Here is a 21,103-nt window from a genome sequence, read left to right as displayed (position 1 = left end):
CCCCCCCATTTACTCTGCCCTGCAGAGATGAACTTAATATTTTAATATTTTTAAACACTTTTTGTTGTTAGAGACTGTCTGCCAGCACACACTTACCTGGATTTTCAGGACATTTTTGTGTTTGGGCCCTACAACAAAGATACAAAAAAATAAATTCCTTCCATTTGCAATTCTTAAATGTTTGAAGCATACTAAAATCTGTTGCGCATAAAGGTAATAGTTAGCTTTAACAGTAGAATGAAGTTTATATAGATGAGTTTAACTCTGCCCAAAATGCCAAAAACACACTACTTCATATTTCACATACAGGATCCTAATGTAAGCTAAACTGTGTTGAAAAAAATTCAAGTCAGTGAGGTCAAGCGTTTAGAAACAAGGAGACTCAGTAAATAAATTTACCAGGGGCCCCAGTCCTGAAAATAGAAACTTTCTTTACTAATTCCATTCAAGCTGCTGATAGTCAAGTTCATAAATATTTGTAGGGTTGATAAATATTTTTATGGTTTTCAATTCTAGTTTTGAACTCTAGTTAATGCAAAGGTGTAAAATCATGTTATCAGATGATGTAAAACCATGTTGTGTAGACTAGACTTAGCTTTTCACTGTATACGAATATAAATTGTTCTTTTCACATGTAACGTTCTTGCAATTTTTGCTCTTTTTCTATTGCAAGAATATTATATTCAATGATAAGTCATAAAGTATTAAGAAGTGTAACGAAGTATAGTTCTGTGAAATGTATTGATGATTTATTAATGCAATACTATGTGGCTAGGCTTTATAGCATTCCTAAAAATTAATTTACTCAGGTGGAAAATTGTATGAAATTTATATGTTACTTGGTTGCGGACATGGCAGAAGTATCTAGGGTGTTCATGGGCTCTGGCTTTGCTATTCTTAACAGATGACATTAACAAAACAGAGTTTTATTTTATATAATTTCCAGGCTGTCCCTCTGACCCAGGTATTACTGGCCAAATGGAAAACTGTCCAGAAAAGATATATCTGAAAGCTTTGAAAAAGAAAGCTGAGTTTTTTTACTTACCATTTTGGAAAGAAAGATAGCCTCCCTTCATTTCTGTTTATTTCTTGACTTAATTTACTTACAATTCTATTTAAAAGAAACACAAAAATAGTTTAAAAAAACTCCTTGAAATTTGTGAGTCATTTTCTTAGCTGCTTTCCCTTAATATATACTAAATTAAATCTGGTAATTCAGAATTATTATTTACTATGTGGTAAGAATATTGAATTTATCATCTCATTGCAAAGTTGCACTATAGCATATCCAATTGAAAACTAGACCTTTTTTTACATAGATAAAACCCCATATTGTTGGATCAAGCTTAAAAATAAACATTAAACCCAGCAAGCCTTAGAAACTTTGGGTGTGGTAGACATCAGGCACTAGAACACTGCTTTAAATAGTGGCAATTGTATTTGTATTATTTTGCATGGAAAATGCTTCAGGAAACAGCTTCTACCAAGCTTATGGTTGCAAAAACAGGGATTAAATGTACCCTATGTCTACTCTCTATTCTTTTTGTCTTCCTCCCTCCCTCCCAGTTGTATCCCAAGATATACCTAATCCAGAATCCCCCCAGTAAAGAAGGTGAAAAGGTTGATTTAGTTCCATGTTATAACACAATTGCAGGACAGGGCAGAGCAGAAATATTCATGGAACATATGAAGACTATAGCTGTACCTCTAGAGAGATTTTTCTGAGTGGATGTGTTTGTCATCACTCATGCGTAGTTTGTATACAGCAGTAGGGTGAATAACAACCAATGCAATGCAATCGAGTAAAATTTTGATCAGGAGCATGCATTTATGCTGCTAATATTGCTGGCATCCGTAGCCAGCACAGACATCTGGGACTGAGAGTTTTTATATTGACGGACTCCCTGAGAACAGCTCTGAGATTACAGGACAGTCATTACTGAGATTAACAGAATTAAGGCCACTGAGAGCAACAGAATTCTGCTCTGTTAGTAATGAAGTTTGCCTCTATGATTATTTTGTTTCACATAAAGTTTTTGTTTCAAAGAAAGCTTATGATGAGTCATAGTCTGATTCTTAATTCTCATTATTTCTTTTTGAGGAAAGTCCCACCAAGAAAGTCCTGTGACAAGCAAAGCAAATTGGTTACATACATCTAGTTAAAAATATTCCATTTTACTTCTAGCTTATATTATTTAGGTCTATTAGAGACAGTAACTGTGGAAATAAAAGTAGTATGAAAAAAATCAGGAACTCAACATGTCTGTTTCTCTCAGATTCTAAATTCTGTAAAATTGGTTTTTTTTGTTTGTTAGTGCAAAATTCTTTTCCATACATCTTAGATCTGGTCAATAAAACTTTATATCAGTATTGTAAAATCTTTTTTTATGGCTGGGCAGTTACCTCTCCATTTTGTTTTTCTTCTTCTTTCATGTCTTTTTCTGCTACTCAGCAATAATAATCCCCTAGTTTTTTCCAAATGATCTCATTTGTGCATCTCTTTCATGTCTAACTACTTTTCTGGGCTGGGACTTGAGGAAGACAAGCTTTCAAGCAATCTAATATTAAAAAAAAAAAGCCAGCAAAAACATACTATTTGTTTTTGATCCTGAACCATGCTAAAAATCTTTCTCTTATTTTGAATAGCCCTTCTCTTGCCCTTGCTACTTTCCTAATACTTACCTCACTGTAATTCAAATTAAAAGATAAATTCAGGGCATAGGGTTTCTCTGTTTGATTATGGGAAGTGCTATGGGGACAGATCAGGCTGCCAGCAAGTATCAGAGAACAAGCAATTTCAGATCAGTACGGTCGTGCTGTCTGAAAAGGATGAAGATGGATAATCTGAAGTTGAGGATATGTACTCAAGGATCCAAGTATGAAAATAGAAAGGCAGAGGAAGAATATTTTTTGGTTTTTCTTTTTTAAGACAGTACTTTGCAATTTTCTGATTTGAAGCAAATATTGTCATATGTGCCCCTTTTGAAATAAGCACGTGCACAAATGTTAATAATTTAAGAAGGATCACAGCTGTCTAAATCTGACATCGTTACCCAAGCAAATTGTATAAAACAAGAAAAATGCCAAGTTATAGACATAGGACTCCTTTTGCTCCTCTTCTTTCCCATGCAATCAACACTTCTCTGCACAAGACATTTCCTTCTGCTGCAGGTGATAAGGAAGTTGCTCTGTGAACAATAACTTCCATGTGAAACATGAGGAAATGTTCCGGGGTAAACAGCGCGCTGTGTATACCAGTGCTTTGGTGGAGAAGTGGATTACGGAACTTGTGTGTGGCTTATTCTCTGTTGTAGAAGAGGTAGAGGAAGGATCTTTCATAATATTGTGTTTATTTTCAGCTAAAGAAGTAAAATGAAGATCACTGGTTTTAGAGCTCATAATTCTTTCAGTTCAGACTTCCATGGGTATCAGTGAGACCTGAGTGTTTGGAAGGTTTCTGGACTAAACCTGGTTTGGCTGCTAAGAGGATTTACACAACTGGTTTTTGAGGAAAAACTGAAAGGAAAAAGTTGCTCATCCTATCTTGCTGCCAAAAAATGAATCATTTGCTGCTTAAAATACAGCATCTAATCTTTACTTCAAGTTTATTTGAAATGCTTCGAACCAATGGCTCAGAGAAGTTATTAGAAGAAAGCAAATTTTAGAAGGGTAACACTTTACAAGCAACATTATTACAGAAGATCGGTGCACTGAGCAGCTGAGTCTGTAGCCATGTGAGGAAGGAAGTACCAAAACCACACTGCTTTCTGGGTTGTGGGAGTGGATGATAGGAGAGGATAAGGCAACAGCACTTGCAGAAAATGTTACTCAGACTTCTCTTTCTCTTTCTATCTCCTCCACCAGATGCTTTGCTTAAAACTGGCAGGAAGTCAAAAATAAAAAAAAAGCAACCCACACAACCAACCCCCAAAGCAGTACTCCAAAACTGGCTTTTGTTCACTTAACTGCAGATATTGTTGTCATGAGTAAAATCCATTTTACCTGTATTGGAATAAAGGACTTAAGATGGGTGAGAGAGATGGAAGGCAACGTCCTCTAGGACCAGGAAGTTGCATATTGGACACTGTCAAGAGCACAGTGTGTGATGAAGTCTTTGTTTTGGCCTTTGAGAAAAGTCTGTTGGGCAGATGCAATACTATTATGTTGGCTTCAAAACTGACAATATCAGTTATGGTCTAAACCTTTCAACAATCTTTAGCATCTCATCTGAGAGAGCATGTGGGCACACATGTTCACCTCTGCCCAAGGTATACCTTTTAAGCACCATAGATTTCTTAATTTTTAGGTTTGTACTTTGACTCTCCTGAAAGTAAAATGACTTTCAGACCGTGCCACGTTTGTAGGCTCTGAATGTGTCCCATTCAGAACTCAGCACACTTACCATGTTGGAACTGGCAGATGCAATTATGTACTTTAGTGCAATGATGTTCTTTTTATTACTGGAAATTTTCACAAGGGCTATGGGATATGCCATAAGCTTTCTGACCAAGGTTGAAAATTTCAAATCTCAGGTTTGCCAGCAACCTGCCGCTGAGGATAGCCAAAGGGATCAACAGCCTGTATTAGTACCTGGACTTACTCAAAACTGAAATGTTTTCTCTCAAGATAGTAAACAATAACAGTGGCAAAGACCAATTTCAGTGTTTGGATCATGGTTCAGGTATTGACAAACCACCAACGTTATTTTGAATGAGATCTTTGCTTTTTTTTTTGTTTATTAATTCTGACCACATTAAGTAAGGCACATTCTGTTGAATGTGCTTTAAAATATTTTGCAAGACTCACATTTGTTGTCCACAAGTATAAATCTTTATGACCTTCTGTGACTGCCAATAGTGACAATGATCAATAAGAAAACTCCCTGTGTCCCTTAAGCTGTATATTGGCCTTTCGTTTCATTAGATTTACTATCAAAATATTAATTACACCCCCATGAGTAGGTCTGAGTTTCACTTAGTGCTTAAGACAGATATTCAGTGTCTGCTCTATGTAAAATATACCATATTCCTTCCCTGTTTCACCAATGTACCACTTACTCTTTCAGGATGCAGTGTGTTGTTTGTGAAGCTTCAGGTGTGTGTGTTAACCTAGTGGTACTAATATTAACTTAAATGGTTCTTTCATAAAATATAGCAAGTACAAGAGCAATATGAATGAGCTCAACAAAAAACATAACACTACAGTTTTTAACAGTTTTTCATATTGTTTCACAAATGCCAAGTGTTTGGCATAGTGTATGTTTGAAGAAGACAGGTTGCAGCTGAGCCAAGCTACTAATAACTGAACAAATTGTTAGGTGAACCATGATGCTATCTCTTACTTAGGATGACCGCTACATTCATGGTAACCCAATCTCTAAAGCTGATGGTCATGCCACGATTATTTATTTTAATTTCTCAGTGGGAAAAGGGAGAAAATGTATGTGTTAGGTATTCCTACCAATAGATTAATTGGCCCAAATGTTGCTGCTCCTTAAAGGTCTGTGGCAATGTGATAACTTTGGGATAATGGCTGAATGTATCCTGGACCATAGATTTCCACTAAATCTGTTAACAAGTGAAGCAGGGAAAACCCTTCATGGTCTGGAACCTGGAGACTGGGTTCCACCACATGTAATCATGCAGTATCAGGTCTTCAAAGATTGTTCATCAGTGCCATAGCAGACCTCTGTAGGTCACTGGAACAGATAGGCATGTATCTTTTCATAGAATAGTAACTATACTTAAATTCTTAAGATATGGTTAGTATTCGTAAAAGTAAACTTTTACCAAGTGATTTAAAGCTGATACTTTGTATCTTCAAATAGAAATGTATATATTCGGATAGAAATACTATGTGGTGACATTTGGCATTTTCTATTTAGCTTGAACAACTGACTGAAGCTCAGCATGTGTCCAAGTACTGCCTTTTGAACTGGACCTTTAAACCAGTCCAAGAATCTCTCTTCGCTTCCTCTTCCCTATGTCCACCCAGAGCAGTTCAGCTACAACACAGAACTGGCAAAGACTGAGTCACCTCCCTCTTGTCTAAAGGAAAGAGAGAAAGTGAAGCAGTGAGTGGAGCTGTACTCTGCCTTTTGCTTTGGGACCTTGTGCCTGAGCTACACCTTTGATTCTGCTGTGCACCTAAGTGGGAATGAAAGAAAGGCTTCCATGTTAAATCAAAATATAGCATTAAGCAAAGTTAATTTTCTAAACTTCTCCCTAAGCTTGCTTTAATAGCAACATAAGTGCAAGAGGTCTTACGGTTCCAAAGAGTGACAGCATCATCAATGTAAATATTCTGAATGAGAGTAAAAACTTACTTATATTTATCAGAGAAGCCCCAAACGAAGAATAGTTTCAAATCTGCAGGTTTATTTAAAGGCCTAGATACTGCAAGGAAAGGAGGGCATGTGGGTTTCTAGTCATCTGATGCTCTGTTTGGCACAGCTTTAGACATAACTCAAAGATGAGTGCAACTTTTGGTTTTGATCCTCTCAAATACTCGGTGACAAAGTTGATCTTCATTCAGTCTTCATTTTCCACCCTCCACAAGATACCATGCCCCAATAGACATATGGGATAGATTTCCTTAACCATGCCAGTAAAGATCACCGTGTGTACAAGACCTCAGTATCTCTGGCAGGTGTACAAGTTAGGTGGTGACCACAAACAAGAACGGGAATCCCTACAGAGGTAAATGGACTGTGGAGTTTGTTATGATCCCTCAAGAAGTCTCTGTGTGGCCTATGCACATGCAGGTGCAGTGAAGCCTGTGCAGACTTATTGTCCATTAACCCTTTTGCCTGCAAAACTGTAGCCAGAATAAAACTTGCAGGTCTGTCTGGATGCATCAGCCACTTCTATATGGTGCTCTTATATAGGTAAATTTTTAGCAAAGTTTTCAAAAAAGAGTTCAGCCCTTTTAATGGAGAGTTTTAAAGATTTTATGAAGTATTATAATTTTCAAAATAGTGTTTAAATCCTTTTTTGGTATTTAAAAGTAAGCCAAAAGAAGGTTCATGAAGATGTGCGCCTGTAACATGGCTGGTGGAGATTAAATTGCAAAAGAATAATTCTGTTATAATAACAGAAGATTGTGGCGGGTTTTATTAGTTTCAGGAAGTGGCCTATCATCCTTTGTAATGACAACTGTTACCTACTTAGACACTTAAAGATTCTTGTAAAAGTCACAGAATCATCCCCAAGTAATGACACAGTTATATTCAAAACTTAATCAGTAGATTTGCTCAAACCTATATATTTAGTAAAACCACATACCCAGCTCAGCAGGTCTGTGTGAATGTAGGCTGTGGTTTGCAAATCTTGTATAGCTGTAAGTGCTGGGTTCTGTTCTCGGTACATGTGGGTCAGCATAACCCCGCTAAAGTTACTGGAGAACAATCTCTCTTGTAAATGTACTTTTTATTCATCCCACTGGTCAATGCTGTAAGTGTGACACTTGCTATTTATATTAAACATTTTTGCAGAATATGCTCAGATTTTAACACTGTTGTGTATCACGTACTATAAAACCTCTTCGTACTAGGTGAAGTTTGCATTGTGATATAAAAGTAAGGAGTGAATGTGTTCTAGTAGAAGTCAACAGCACGCACTTTCCATTTTGGTGAGAGCATGGAGGTTCTGAATAATGAAAGTCTGAGTAATGAAATTAATGTTAAAAAGAATAACAGGTTCTTCTACCCATGAATTTTATTCTGTTGTTTGGTTGTTTTTTTTTTAAATGGCAACCAGTTCTCTTCCCTATTAAAGCTCTAAATTCTTGTTTAAACAGTGGCATTACATGGAGGATCCCACATCACACCAACCTTTTTCCATGTACATTCACAATACTCTCATGACTTGTTTCCCTGTTTGTAAGTGGGGAGAAAGCTGAGAACACAGGCATTAGTTCCAGAACTTTCATTCAGATTTATTAATTTACTTATTTATTCAGTTCTTCAAGTTGTGCACCAAGCTTCCCTCTTCTTTTAAAGCTCTTGATTTCAAGTTCTCTTCTTGTTGAGAAACCCACAAGATCTGACTAGAAAAGGCTGTTCACTTTCTGCTAGAGGGTTACAAGGTAAGTGGACTGTGAAAATCTGATTTTCAAAACATTTTTGAGATATCAATAGAGCAGATGAGATAGGAGTAACTCCACATTATTAGATTTCATTTTAACTGATCACCTATGACATTAGTATCTCTTGTATGTGTGTTTATTAGACCTTCCACTGACCACTTTTGACTCAAGAATTTGAAAGGAAATCACCAAAAGTTCAAAATTAGAAGTTCAGACAAGGACAACAGAAGGCAATTTCACCAAAGGACTGTTAAGGAGGGACAAATTATCAGAGAATTACAAGCAATGTGTTTTAAAGTATGGTAAGATGAGTTTTTCACAGACAATCTGGTGTAACTCTGGTCCCTCAGTCTCAGTAACCATAGTTAAATGTTGCTTTTAATTGACAGTAAGTTCAAAAATGCTGAAACATCTAGGCATCTTTTTTTATAGCACCTGGGCCCCCTTACTAACACATCATACACCACCAATCCCTATCATCGGGAAATTTATTGTGTGAAAATATAGATATGGTCTTAAGAAACATGTCATGTCTGAGGCCTTCTAGTTCAAGTCCTTGCATATCTGATCTGAACAGAGGTATCTTCCTGCCCTCAGATCTAGCCACCAGCTTACCCATGAGCGCATGAATGTGACAGACCACACAGGTATTTCAAAATTTTTCAGTATTCTTAGCTTCACCAAAACACCTTACACAAGCTCTGATGCATCAGAAAAGGTGAAGCAGACTGTATCTCCCGTAGCAAAATCAAGATATGCGTAGAGGGAGGGAGTCTGGAACTGGGAAATGAGCAACAAAGAAACAGCCATGTTGGAACAACTTGAATTCCTTTTTTTTCTCCTTACTTTCTTTAGAAGACCATGAAGAGCTCCATGTGTCCCATGGTTAGGAACCTTCTAACTTCCAGCTTAAATATGTACCAGCCAACTCATAGCAAAATAAAATCCTTCGGTTTTCACCATGAAATATTAGAAGAAGGTAATTTCTCTGTTACTCAGTATTGATTTAATGGGAATATTGTTCTTCATTTAGTAATTTCTATGAAATTATGAAAGCTATTCAGATAAATGCAAAACTTCTTCAAGGCCTAATCCACAGGAGTTAAGGAAAGATATTTAACACTGAATCAAATGCTCCAGAGTGATTTATCTTTAATGCCTACCTAAAGGAAAAGCACGTGGTGAAAATCGCTTGAACTCCTCAACTGTTGTGTACATACCTGACTTTTTTTTCCTTTGAGTTAAAGTCAATAGTTAAGAAGTGAACAGATAAATCATACTTTGAAGGTAATACTCGCAAAAAGGTTTAACCTTTGTGTAGCTGCTGTCAGTCAAAGAATTTATGGACAAGTTCTTTTGATCATCCCCCAGACAATTTTTTTGTATCGCATCATTGTGCTTAAGCAGTCATGACAACACTCCTTTTATTTTGGAACGTTCTTCTTTTTCTCTCAGTACAGTGCAATAAACAGGTTTCTAACTAATCACTTGCAAATCATTCGCCTGCTATTTCCTATGACTTTTCACTGCAGACCAGCTAAGATTATTTTTAGTGTTAAATTGGTTTAGCTTTACTTACGGCACTCTGAGTTTGGGAAATTTCTGGATATCATTTTCAGACATGTTCTGAAAAGGAAACAGATGGTATATGTCACAAAATTATCCATGGAACACCCTGTGACTTACAGAAGTTTGTATATTCAAAAATGTGGCATGAAGTTTCCTGATAGGAACATAAAGTGCATAGAAAAGCAATGCAAGATAACAGCCTGCCCATTCCACGGCTCATAAGAAAAGTGAACCCATTTTAATAAAAAATTCTCTCTATATTGTTTTTGTTTTGCTGGATGTTGGGTTTTACTTTATGTTGCTGCCAGTTGTTTTAAACTAGGTAGGAGGTTAATAAATATCATGTGTATTTGTTTACACACAAAAGACTTCAGCAAAATAATCACATCTAACTTCATAGAGAAGTATTTCTGTAGCTAGAATGTTTTAATGATAGCTCGTTAAAAAGATCTGTAAGGAGAAAGTAAAATCTTAAACCAGCTTTTATCAGATGAGAGTTGGGCAAATTTGTTTGTTTACCAGCAGATGAGCCATTCTTCCAGGACTAATATAAAATCAATGGGACCCTGTGCAAAGTTGAAGTCATTTGCTTTTCTGATTTGGGTTCTAATCCAGCTCTTTATTGGTCACATTGACTTATAGGCAAGGTTAAAATCCATCCCTGCTCTGCTTCTCAGAAGAACTGGAAATAAAACCTCTTCTGCAACAGCTTCCTCCCTAGACATTGTCAGAGATACTTAAGCTAAAGCAGGTGAACAGACAGTAAACCAAAAAATTCCAGAACTATTTTTAAATCTTCTAATTTTTTTTTCTCTTTTCTTTCTCTTGCTTGCTGGATATTGCTTTTCATTGTACATTGCCATCACCTAGCATACAGGAAAACATAGTCTTTATGTATTTATTATTAAAGAAGTCTTGTGATACTATAATTCATCTCAGTGGACAGTGTCTAACAATTAATAGAGAACTACATCCTGGTAACATCCTGTGCTACTGATTACAGGTGTGAGCTCAACAGAACATGCATGGTCTGCTTGAAATCATCATCAGTGGCATTCTTCCTGGCAATTTTGGAATTATGCTTCTCACAGTAAATATAAAAGGACAGAATATTTCAAATGCTTTTTTAAACACTTGTAGTTTTAAAGCAATGTGCAATGAAATGCCCTTTGTAAAGAGCTGTTCCTGTAGGCAAGCCAAACTTCTACCATAGATTCTGATTTTATGCTATTTTGCTTCACATCTTTTTAGTACAGCTAAAAAATATGGTACTTAAGGGACTTCAGAAGCTAGATGTATTGAATTCCTTCATGTCTGCATGGTGAAATCAGGCAAAGTTGTGCATGATTGCAAAGGTTCCGTGTAAAACTGTAAATTTTAGAATAGAACAGTTTGCTGGAGTAGAGGAGAGTTTTGTGCTAAGAACCTTCTCTGAAACATCACAGTATATGTAAAATCACATGTTCTAGTGGAGATGTAGCTGGAAAACTCCTTGGACTTAAGAGCAGCCTTGGCAGCATAACAAAAATCTTTCTAGAAACTGGGATGGGGAGGAGAGTGTTTCTTCCCCCCTCAATGGTAGTATAGCAATGAGATTGCAGATTACTCCTGACCTGAGCTGAGATGGTCTGCCTTGAGAGCTTTACGGATGCTCCTGCAGAGAGAGTTGGCCCCTCTCTTCTTCCACCATGTGCAACTCCAAGTTTAGGACAAATTAGTGCCTTTTGAGAAAGTGTTTTGTTTAGTTAATCACAAGCTTCGCAAACCCTCTTTGGAACATGGATGATAGTCTGGCTCTTTCTGTCTTACTGCCAACAGTAAGAAGTTTCTAATTACGCATTGTTTCACAATGCTAACAATGATTTTCAGAACAGAACAAATCCTCCCTGTGTTTTCCAGCACTATTTTGCCTCTGGGAGTACTCACAGGAGTAAAACACAGAAAAATGTACTCCCTTTATGGAAATGTCCTGCAGGATTTATTGAAGAATCGTAACTTTTCCTAAAGACTTTTTAAGCTTCTCTCTGGAATTCTATCCTGGTGATAAACCTGACAAGTATTATGGGTTTAAACTCTCATAAAAGGGCCATGTTGCCACTTTAAATATTAGAGGATTTTATTAGAATAAGTTACATGGAATCCCACTGGTTTTATTCTTGCTACATCTCAACTGGACTTTCCTTGTGGTAGCCAGTAGATACAGAAATGTGACTTTGAAACTAGGATGTTATTCTGATGAATAAGACAGCAATGTTTTTACAGTCAGGTTTACCATATAGATCTGACAATAGATACAAAACCTGCAAACACTCAGTCTTAACAGTTTCTTCTGTGCAAATGTAATTTGGCAGTTAAACTACAAAATGTAAAAAGATATTTCTTAGAAAAACCAATCATATGGAGAAGCAATTTTTTTCAAGATTGCATTGTACTCTAGAATATTCCACTTAAAGTCTCCTTTTGTTGTTCTGTTTAACAGGTGAACCTTTTTTGCATTATACAATTGGCAAGTAGGTCAAAAGCTTAAAAAAAAAGTCTCGGCAGACGTGAGCATCTGCTTGCTTACTTAATAGAAAAACCTCCTTTGAATCTACTAGGATGCTTCTGAAGAAGTGCTGCACTCTGAGCTATGTATTTACAGAAACACTCTGGAAATAATAAAAAATTACAAAAGTCACTTAGGAATCACACAGTTATTGCTCGTTATTTGTACCTCACAAACTTCCAGAATTTCATAATGCTTCCAAAGCCAGAACTCCCACTCCAGCCACAGATCCTTAGTGCTTGAGCTAAGGAGAATCTCTTAGGGGTTAGTAGGATCAGTCCTATGACACACATCTGAATAATTCTGACTCCACCCAGTAGGAAGGAGGTGTAATATCCTGTTCCTACAAAAGGTGTTTGAAAATTTTTATGTCACATTTCAACAAAATGTCAAATCTTGATATATTAGGACAAGGAAATAAAAAAATAGGAAGGCTTTAGAAGGGCTATGCATAGATTTCCCCACTATGACTAATTATACAGATGATCAAGATGACTACTTTTGGGGAAAATAGAATAATTAATATTTGGAAATAAAATAGAAGTAAAATGAAGCAATAATAAAAGCCCTTACACATCTCCATGGACGTGTATTTAAGACCTGAAAACAGCAGCTACCTCAATGGAAAGTGTCAGCTTTTCTAAAGTTAAGCCAAGTTGTTGGTAAAGCCTGGAGCAATGTTGATTTAAACCCACTGAGACTTTGCTTACTAGTTTTGGTGCTCTTAAAGTTCATTGATTTTGTGTATTGCTGCCGAAGAAATCTAAGTTTAACTACAGAAGCATGAAATAGTGGTTACAATAGAAGGCCAGTCATTCTGACCAAGTCTGTGTCTTCTTTAGTAGGAGAGGACAATTAATATATGTGAGTTTTCTGTAGTTAGTATTTGCAAACAAGCACTTCCTATAAAGGAAGAGATGAATTCGAGACAAGATTTTGGTTTTATAACTTCCCTGTCAGTTTAAAAAATACTAAAATATATGCATATTAAACAACATGCTTGGGTTCCCAGCACTCCATATTTAAACCAAGGTGTCTGGCTGATTTTAGCAAAGGCATTTACTTCTCATATTTATACCTCAGTAACCATCTGCGAGCTAAGTACTTTGCATCTGCCAATGCAAAGTAAGGAGTAGTTGAAACAATCACTTGACTGGAATTTTATAGGAAGGAATTTTACAACTCTACTTACCAAAAACCTTTGTCCATTTATGCTGTGCTTTCTCACGACTTTCTCACAGTCCTTATACTTTAACTGTCAATGAAAAGAAGATGATTATTGCACCCTCAATCATAAGAATGGATTAAGACATTTAGGCATACGGCTAGCTTTGAGTAGATGCTTCAAGTTACCCTTCTGTATGCTAGAGCCTGTCTAAATGGCTCAATTTGTTCTATAAAAATGGATTTTTAAGACAAAGATTCTTCAGTGGACTTGAGGATTTTCTTCCATTTAGGAACGTGTAATTTGTCACATTTAAAAACCACCTCACAGTTGCCTGGCCCAAAGAAATATTTGGAAAATGGATCGTTGCGGTACTGACTGGGATGAACAGTTGTGGAAAACAGGAAGTACAGCAAAAACCTTAGCATCTTGGAATACTGAAGCCCCGATCCCAGTTGCTGAATTCATTGTTGTGATCGAAAAGCTTCCTCTTCTGAATGGAAATGTCGCTTGTTAATCCTGGAAATTATCTATAACATTTGGAAAGCTTTTCCACAATATTGTGTTTTACAGTAGCATCTAGGACAAGGACATGCATTTTAGAAGTTGATTGTGTACATAAGAAAAGAAAGCTCCTGGTCCCACCAGGCAAAAATTTAACAGTAAATTGGGGGATTTAGGGAAAAAAAACAAACCCAAAGCCAAAAAACTAGCCACATTTAGCAAGACGTGACTCTTAAATATTTCCAGTGGGTGTCTTAAGGTTTTTTTTTTTATTTGAACGATAATAGCATAATGTGAGAACACAGGTTATATTTTTGATCTGGCTAGAAACCATTTTTTCTGTTTCAAGTTGATCAAGCCCATACCAGAAAGAACCCAAAGAGCGGCCAGACAAAGTGACTTTTTGGAGCCTTCAAGACAGAAGAATGGCTCTGGTTCTGCCTGAAACTTTAGTCAGTGGAAGTTATGCAGACAAATGATCCTGTGCTGCTGGGATAATTCCCCTAAAGCAGAGAACATCTTATAGGGAGCATTATGTCCTTTCTTAGTTCTATCCTATTTATTCATTTTAAGGAGTAATCCTGTAACTTGGTGTTATATGAGAACAGATCCTGAAAACATCTGAAAGGCTGAGAGAATATTTTTAGGAGCCACCTTCAGTTACTCATATGCAGAAACAGACCTAACTCTGCTAAATATTTTAGGATATAGACTAAGACTTTTGTGCAGACTGAGGACTTAGACCTATAAATAATGTCTCTTTCATATAGCGAGTGCTATCATGGCGTTACCAGCACAAGTCTGGACGCAGCAGTGAGCAACTGCTATACTTGGTAGAACACATCAGTGTGACTGAGACCTAATGTCATTCTTAAAGTAATTGATGAAAAATACTGTTTAGCTATTAAAAATAACCCTCGGGATATTACAAATAGGAACATCTTTGCTTTTTTTAAAAGAAATTTAATGTCTTTAGAAATTATTTGAAGGTTTGGTTCTTTATTGGTCCTTCCCTATTTTGAATGCATGGTTTAAATTAACATAAACTTTAAGTTAACACACCTAGAATCATAAATTAGATGTGACTATTGTTAAGTATCAAGACTTCTTATTTGACAGAAACTGAGGACTTTATTCATGCCAGTAATACACCATAGTTTCGTTACATAAATTACTGATGTGTATGCTGGCTGAATTTTGGTAATATGAAGGTGTAAGCTAACAATGAACTGATGAAAATCTTACCACTGCCCTGTGCCATGACCAATCACTTCAGGTGAGAGAAGATTTGAATATGATTATCCTTTGAAAATCATCCCACAATTATCTCAGTTTAGGAGGAAAAAAAATTGCTTATCCCTCTTGGACTTGAATCCTGGACTTTGAACATCTGGCTGCAGGCAAAATATATTAGTCACATGCAAATAAAGCATTCCTAAGGTATAACATTCGGCCTTTTAATGATATGTGTGAGGGAAATTGTATGAGTTTATCTGGGGAGAAGATCTGGTCACTTATGGCAGTTGCCTAGAGCTGGCTGACTTAGGCTGACATTATTGTCTTACACAGATTTGTTAGGTGACTTTAAGCAGCTTTTGCCCTGAATCACCTCTCCAAAAGCAGAATGCCAAGCTTATCTCTATTCTGTGGGGTATCTGGATCAGTAGAGGGGAGGTACTCAAAAAATTAACGTAACCGGGCCCATTCAGTTATGATAGCACTTGCAGTTGATCCTTTTATCACTGTTAAGAATATCATTTTCAACTCTTTCAGGAAGTCATTTCCCTTCTTAGTCTCATGGAAACGGTGATCCAAACCACCACGCACCAGTGTTGTAATGTTTTTTGTATTTGCCTGAAGTTGCCTGTTGCTAACGATCTCATCTGTTCCATCTCCAATTCTTCGTATCGCTGTCCTGTGCCACTAACCCCTGCACCCTAAAATTAGAGGTTTGCAGGTAGTTGGCAGTTCACTTCTCTGGAGATTTGGTAGACATAGACTTTGTGTTTGATCTGCTTGTCTTTATTAGCTAGTTTTGCATTCTAGTGTCGAACTTGCCTCAACTCCACAAAGAAAGCTCTTATAGAGTTATAGGAGCTGTTGAAACAATAATTTCACATTATTTCAAAATGAAGCCCAAATGTTCCAGGTTTTACAAGTCTAGTCTGACAGCTCACTTAAAAATTAACCAGCTACGCTGGCATTGCTTGAAAATCTTCCCAAATCTTCTGACTGATCTGGATGTCAAATTCCAGGCTGACAGTTTCGGACTTTGGGAGGAACGTATTCAGTTGCAAGGAAGATGGAGCAGGCACTATTTCCGATGTGAATTGAAAAATAAGCAATTTAGAGAGAACACACAGAAATGAAATTTCAGTAAAATTGGCTCAGTTACACATTCCTGGGCAATTAGAAAGGTGTCAGCATTGCTGTGCAGAGGATATATATTGGCAGTGAATTCCTGTATTGCCTTTCAAAGTATTTCTTCAGTGTGGAAACTCCTCGGCATTGTAAAATGAAATTTATAGATTGTCACAAGTGAAAAAGATGTCAAAAGAAAGAATTTCCTAGCTAGTCCCACAAGATAACGTCAGAAAGAGTAACAGTGGCAGGAAAGAAGGGGTAGCTAGTAATCTTGAGCCATGAGTTTTGCCCAAGAAGTTTTAGAACAGGGAAGTCAAACCAAAAAGCGAAAGGTTTTTCCAGCTGAGCCTAAAAAATTTAGGAGTCCGTGTATCCACAACTGTTAAGTTCCCGGCTGGGTTCTCATGCATGTGATTAGCAAAGACATTCAGAGGCTCATTTGTGAACACCGAGCAATTTGGAAAAAAATCTCTCTTCTGAAAATCATTGAAGATGACCTAGAAAGCTTGCAATCTTCAGACATTAATGCCTTCTACAGCTGTTAATATATGTTATATCAACAATTGTTGTAGTAAAGTGTCTATTTTTTCTGAAAAGCCATGAGTTTCTCTTATACCCAATTTAAAACACACTTTCAAGATTCCTTTATAGGTTTCACTGGCCAGTTTAGCTCAGCTTCTTAATTGTCAGTGGTTTTGCTTTTAGTTTTGCAGCAAGCTTTGTCCATTATAAAAATATGTAAATTTAGCACAAACTGTTACAGTAGTTTGCTCCTCCATCATACAAAGATGAAACACAGTTAAACTTACCGTCCTAAAATATTCTGCCAAGTCATCTGGGTTCCATGTAACCACGTCTGAACGGTAGGGAATGTTTCGCAAATCCATTGTAAGTTTTCTCCCCTAGGCAGTTAGAGAACGTTCATAGCAGTGCTATCGATGAAACAGCCATCTATTCCCCATGTGTGACCACCTCCAGCGTGCCCAGTAATTCCTTGCCTAATGCCCAGCTTTTTCTGTTTAAGTCCTGTTTTTTTGTAATTCAGAACTACGTTGTTAGGACATCCAAGAGAGATACTGCTTCCTCTAATACAAAATGGTCTCTTCTCAGAAAAGTTGTCAGCTAGTCAGCCTTACCACTTCCTTTGTCTGAATATAAATAAGTAAACAAGGAAGCACAGCAAGTGTTGAAAATGTTCTGCCTGCTGCATAGAGGTAAGCTCCTATGGACCCTATTTGCTTGTAATTGCATACATAAATATTTATGTATTTACACACTCCGTACAGTAGAAAAACATCGGCATAGACATCGTTTACTGCTTCTGTGCAAGTCTAGCCCAGGCAAGCCCCCCCCCAAAGAAGAAAACGTTCACTTAAGAGAAACAACTTCAACTTACCTCACTACCTGAAGTGTCACATTATCTTTCCTTGATTTATACAACAATAAAATGTTATTGCTGGAGTTGTACATAAGGAGGTATGCATGAATTGGGGATGGAATTGCAGTCAGCATTCCTTCAAATAAGGAATCTCTCAGTGAAACTAAAAAATGGACAAGCTTAGATGAAAAATCATTAGATCGTCATTGTTTCAGTGCTCCGTTTTTCAGCTACCTCTAATGAGGCTTTTTGTGTCTGAAAAAGAATCCACGGAACCATAATATTACCACAGGGACATGATAGACTGCATCTGTCATGTATAGCCAATTCAGGCACCATCCTATCTGTCGGTCCCTTTGGGGAGACTACATTTAGTAATTCCAAATGTGCCTGTTTTTTAAAAAAAGCCAGCGTGTCCATTCTCCCTTTTCCTGATGTGGAGCTTCCTCCCAGAGTTGTGCTGGTATGAATGCTTGGGGCCACTGTTCACATCTGCTCCAGCAGACTGCACAAAAGGTGGTATTTTGTCAGCTTCCTATGTCAGTAAGAATAGATGCATACTTCTGAAGCACTGGAGAGGAAAATTTATCTTCTTTCTAATGAAATGCATCACTCTCGCTATTTCTAGTCATTGAAGACTTTCTAACCTTGGGTCTGTAATTAGCAAGTGCATTGCATACGAGTGCATGTATTTGAGATCATGCCTACAAGTCTCTACAGTATTGTATATAAGAGTTTTCCTTTTGAAATTCACAGTCTGATTTAAAGTTGCTTACGTTTTCTGGAGAAATTTTGGTAAATGATGGCAGCATGTTATTTAAAACTCTAAAACTGAACTGCTGTAACAGCTGTTCTAAAGTGTCGCATTTATCAAATACGTGATATAGCTGTGTTTTATGGGTTCTTATTTGAAATGACCTGTATGAATCATGTGGCGCATGTACTAACAGTATCACAGACATATCGTCACCTCTTCATTGTAAATCTAGGTCTGGGGATAAAATAGGACTAAATTAACTTGTGACGAAGAATTCCCAAAGAAGAAGTTGTTTTGATGGTGCATTATCAGCAGTGGTAAAGGGGAGATTACACAGCATACATCTCAGACACCCAATGACACACCAAGTCTTTCAACAGAGAAACAAGTTTCTTACAGTACAGAGGCATAATTTCTGCTATAATTTCTAATTGTTTGTTCTATTACAGTATTTCATTACCTTCTAATCTAATTTCTATCCCCAATCCAGCATAGCAGCTCTAATTTCAATTATGTTATTCCTTATTTGTACTAATAGAAACCTAATTAGTCTGGTCAAAATTTGTTCTGATGATGTTAGAGAAGAATCATAGCATCATTTATTTTGATGCTGAGATAGGAGAAAAGCAGTCACCTTTAAAGTCAATCTCCTAGTCTAGAGAGCAACTAACACAGAAATTCTAACACATTCATCTAATCATTATTATTTGTTTGGATCCTGTCTATGTCACCGTCAGAACATTACAGCTACATGCATATTTCATGCATTTTGCAAAACCCAGCTGCACATGTACTCGAGCTTTGTCTTTGTCTAGAACTTCTTTTGTAATGTGATAAACACATAGGATGTGGAGGCCAAGCGGGCCTTGCTGAGGAAACATCACTTTGTATTTTCTACAGTTGAATTTTCAGATATACTGCTGAATTAGTGTAACAATTTTAAATTGTATTTCCAACCTATGTATTTGAACATATCAATGGAAAATGTTCAACTCGCAAATAACCATGCATGAGTCACGGCCCCCAGTCCCAACCAGACTGCAGAGAGTTGTTTTGAAAAATGCTTTTAAATGTCTGTCTTTGTGGCTCAGCAATGCAGTGTGGCAAATCCCATATTCCACAAAAGGAAAATCTTGATCCTGGAAAAAAGACCCCACATTATTTCCTCACTCTTTTAATTGTTCTTCTGTTCACTTTTCCCGTATTTTCCTACTTGTTTATTATTTCTCTTTCTCCCTTCAGAGTCACTGTTGTTACCTGCAGAATTAGCACTTTCTCCTATGTGCTCCTGTTGCCTCCAGTGTCCTCCGCTCAGAGAGGCAATTTCAACACTGATGGCCACCAAGAAAGGAAATGGAGAGAGAAAAAGTCGAGTGTCCACACTTGTGCAAGCCCACATGCCAGAATCTCTAGTCAGATTTGGGTAGGAGTGTAAGGAAGGATGTCTGGGAAGCAACCACGTCTGATTTTTACGGAGGAAGCCAGAATGACTGCAGGGATAGCTTTAGGGTAGTTAAATGAACTGCAGCCAACAGACAGGGCCACAGAGAGTTCCTGGGGAAGAACGTCAAGTTTGACAGGCTACATGCAGAAATTTGGTTGATAACTAAATACATTTCAGAGGTGACAATCCTAACTGTCTGCTGGGAATGATCACGTGCTTTGAATCTTAGTATTTCAATCTTATATCGCAAGAAATGAAGACACAGTAAGTAGGCAGCATAAAATACATCTGTTCCATAGTAGAATTTGTCATATACTTAAGTTGGCAATCTTCCATGAAATGGATTTTAAGCTCTTCGATTTTCAAATGCTGAGAAACGTTGACATTACAACTATCACGTGCATTCCTTTTCCGTTGTGACCTTTTTTCCTCTTTTTAAAGAATTAGGTCTTTCATAGTTGATGCCTGCAGTGATACAACTTTCACATAAAAAATGTGTCTCTTCAAATAACAGCTGCCAGTGGTACAGTTCTTTAAGATGTAGCAATGATCTGGTGACTGATCTTTGAAAATGTGGGAGTCTAACCATCTCAGGCACCGCAGGAGGGAAATTCACGCTGCCCACATTCTGCTGCCTTCAAAAAGCCTCAATATTTTCCATTTTCTCTCACCTCTTTCTGGTGGTGTTCTGTCCTGCAGCACACTGTTTTAAGTGGAGTCAAGGGTTTACTTTGAACAGCTTTCAAAATGGCTTATTTTTCTAGAAGAACTCTGTTTACATGTCAATTTTCCTAGAGTGAAGCAAAAAAAAAATCAAACTTCATAAGAATTTAGTCTTCATGTTCATCTCAGTCCCAAAGCAAAGTGGATCTTTATGACATGTTTTTCTTTTGCCCTGCCCGTTTTTGTTTTTAAAAGACTTGGGTACTTTCTTCCTTTTGTCCTGGGAATATTTACCATTGCCAGCCTATGTTTCCTCTTTTAACATTGCATGCCTTATTCCCAAGCTGTATACCTATCTATAACACATGGAAAAAATGCTTTCATTTTCATACCCTTTAAAAATCACCACGGTATTGTTATGTATTCTTTGCTGTCTTTAATAATCACCGAGACACAGTTTCTACTCCTCAAATGTCCTTATCCATTATTTCCTTAATTCTTGTAGTCAAGTGTTAACCTTGGCTTTGCAAAGTCTGTGCAAAGCTGACAAGATCCAGAACAGACTTTGCCAGCACAGAAAAGCTCGTTTGTGGGAATGGAACTACGACTCTTCCTCACCACCTAGTGGC

General features: G+C 37.1%; 1 protein-coding gene across 1 annotated transcript in view; it reads right to left on the bottom strand.

Moving 5' to 3' along the window:
• LCP2 (lymphocyte cytosolic protein 2 (SH2 domain containing leukocyte protein of 76kDa)) overlaps positions 1-17,334 on the bottom strand; it is a 32,345-nt gene extending 15,011 nt beyond the window's left edge. Inside the window, exons 1-5 of the mRNA XM_009326153.1 lie at positions 17,042-17,334; positions 13,392-13,454; positions 9,665-9,711; positions 1,046-1,111; positions 97-128 (exon numbers count right to left, since the gene is read on the bottom strand). Coding sequence (XP_009324428.1) covers positions 97-128; positions 1,046-1,111; positions 9,665-9,711; positions 13,392-13,454; positions 17,042-17,119 — 286 coding nt within the window. The 5' untranslated portion in view covers positions 17,120-17,334. The remainder of the gene's footprint in view (positions 1-96; positions 129-1,045; positions 1,112-9,664; positions 9,712-13,391; positions 13,455-17,041) is intronic.
• Between the last annotated feature and the right edge of the window lie 3,769 nt (positions 17,335-21,103).

This window comes from Pygoscelis adeliae, unplaced genomic scaffold, assembly GCF_000699105.1.
Source record: "Pygoscelis adeliae isolate BGI_AS28 unplaced genomic scaffold, ASM69910v1 Scaffold406, whole genome shotgun sequence".
In the NCBI taxonomy this organism is placed as follows: Eukaryota; Metazoa; Chordata; class Aves; order Sphenisciformes; family Spheniscidae; genus Pygoscelis; species Pygoscelis adeliae.
Note: the sequence above shows the minus strand (reverse complement) of the source record. Positions and strands in the feature narration are given on the sequence as shown.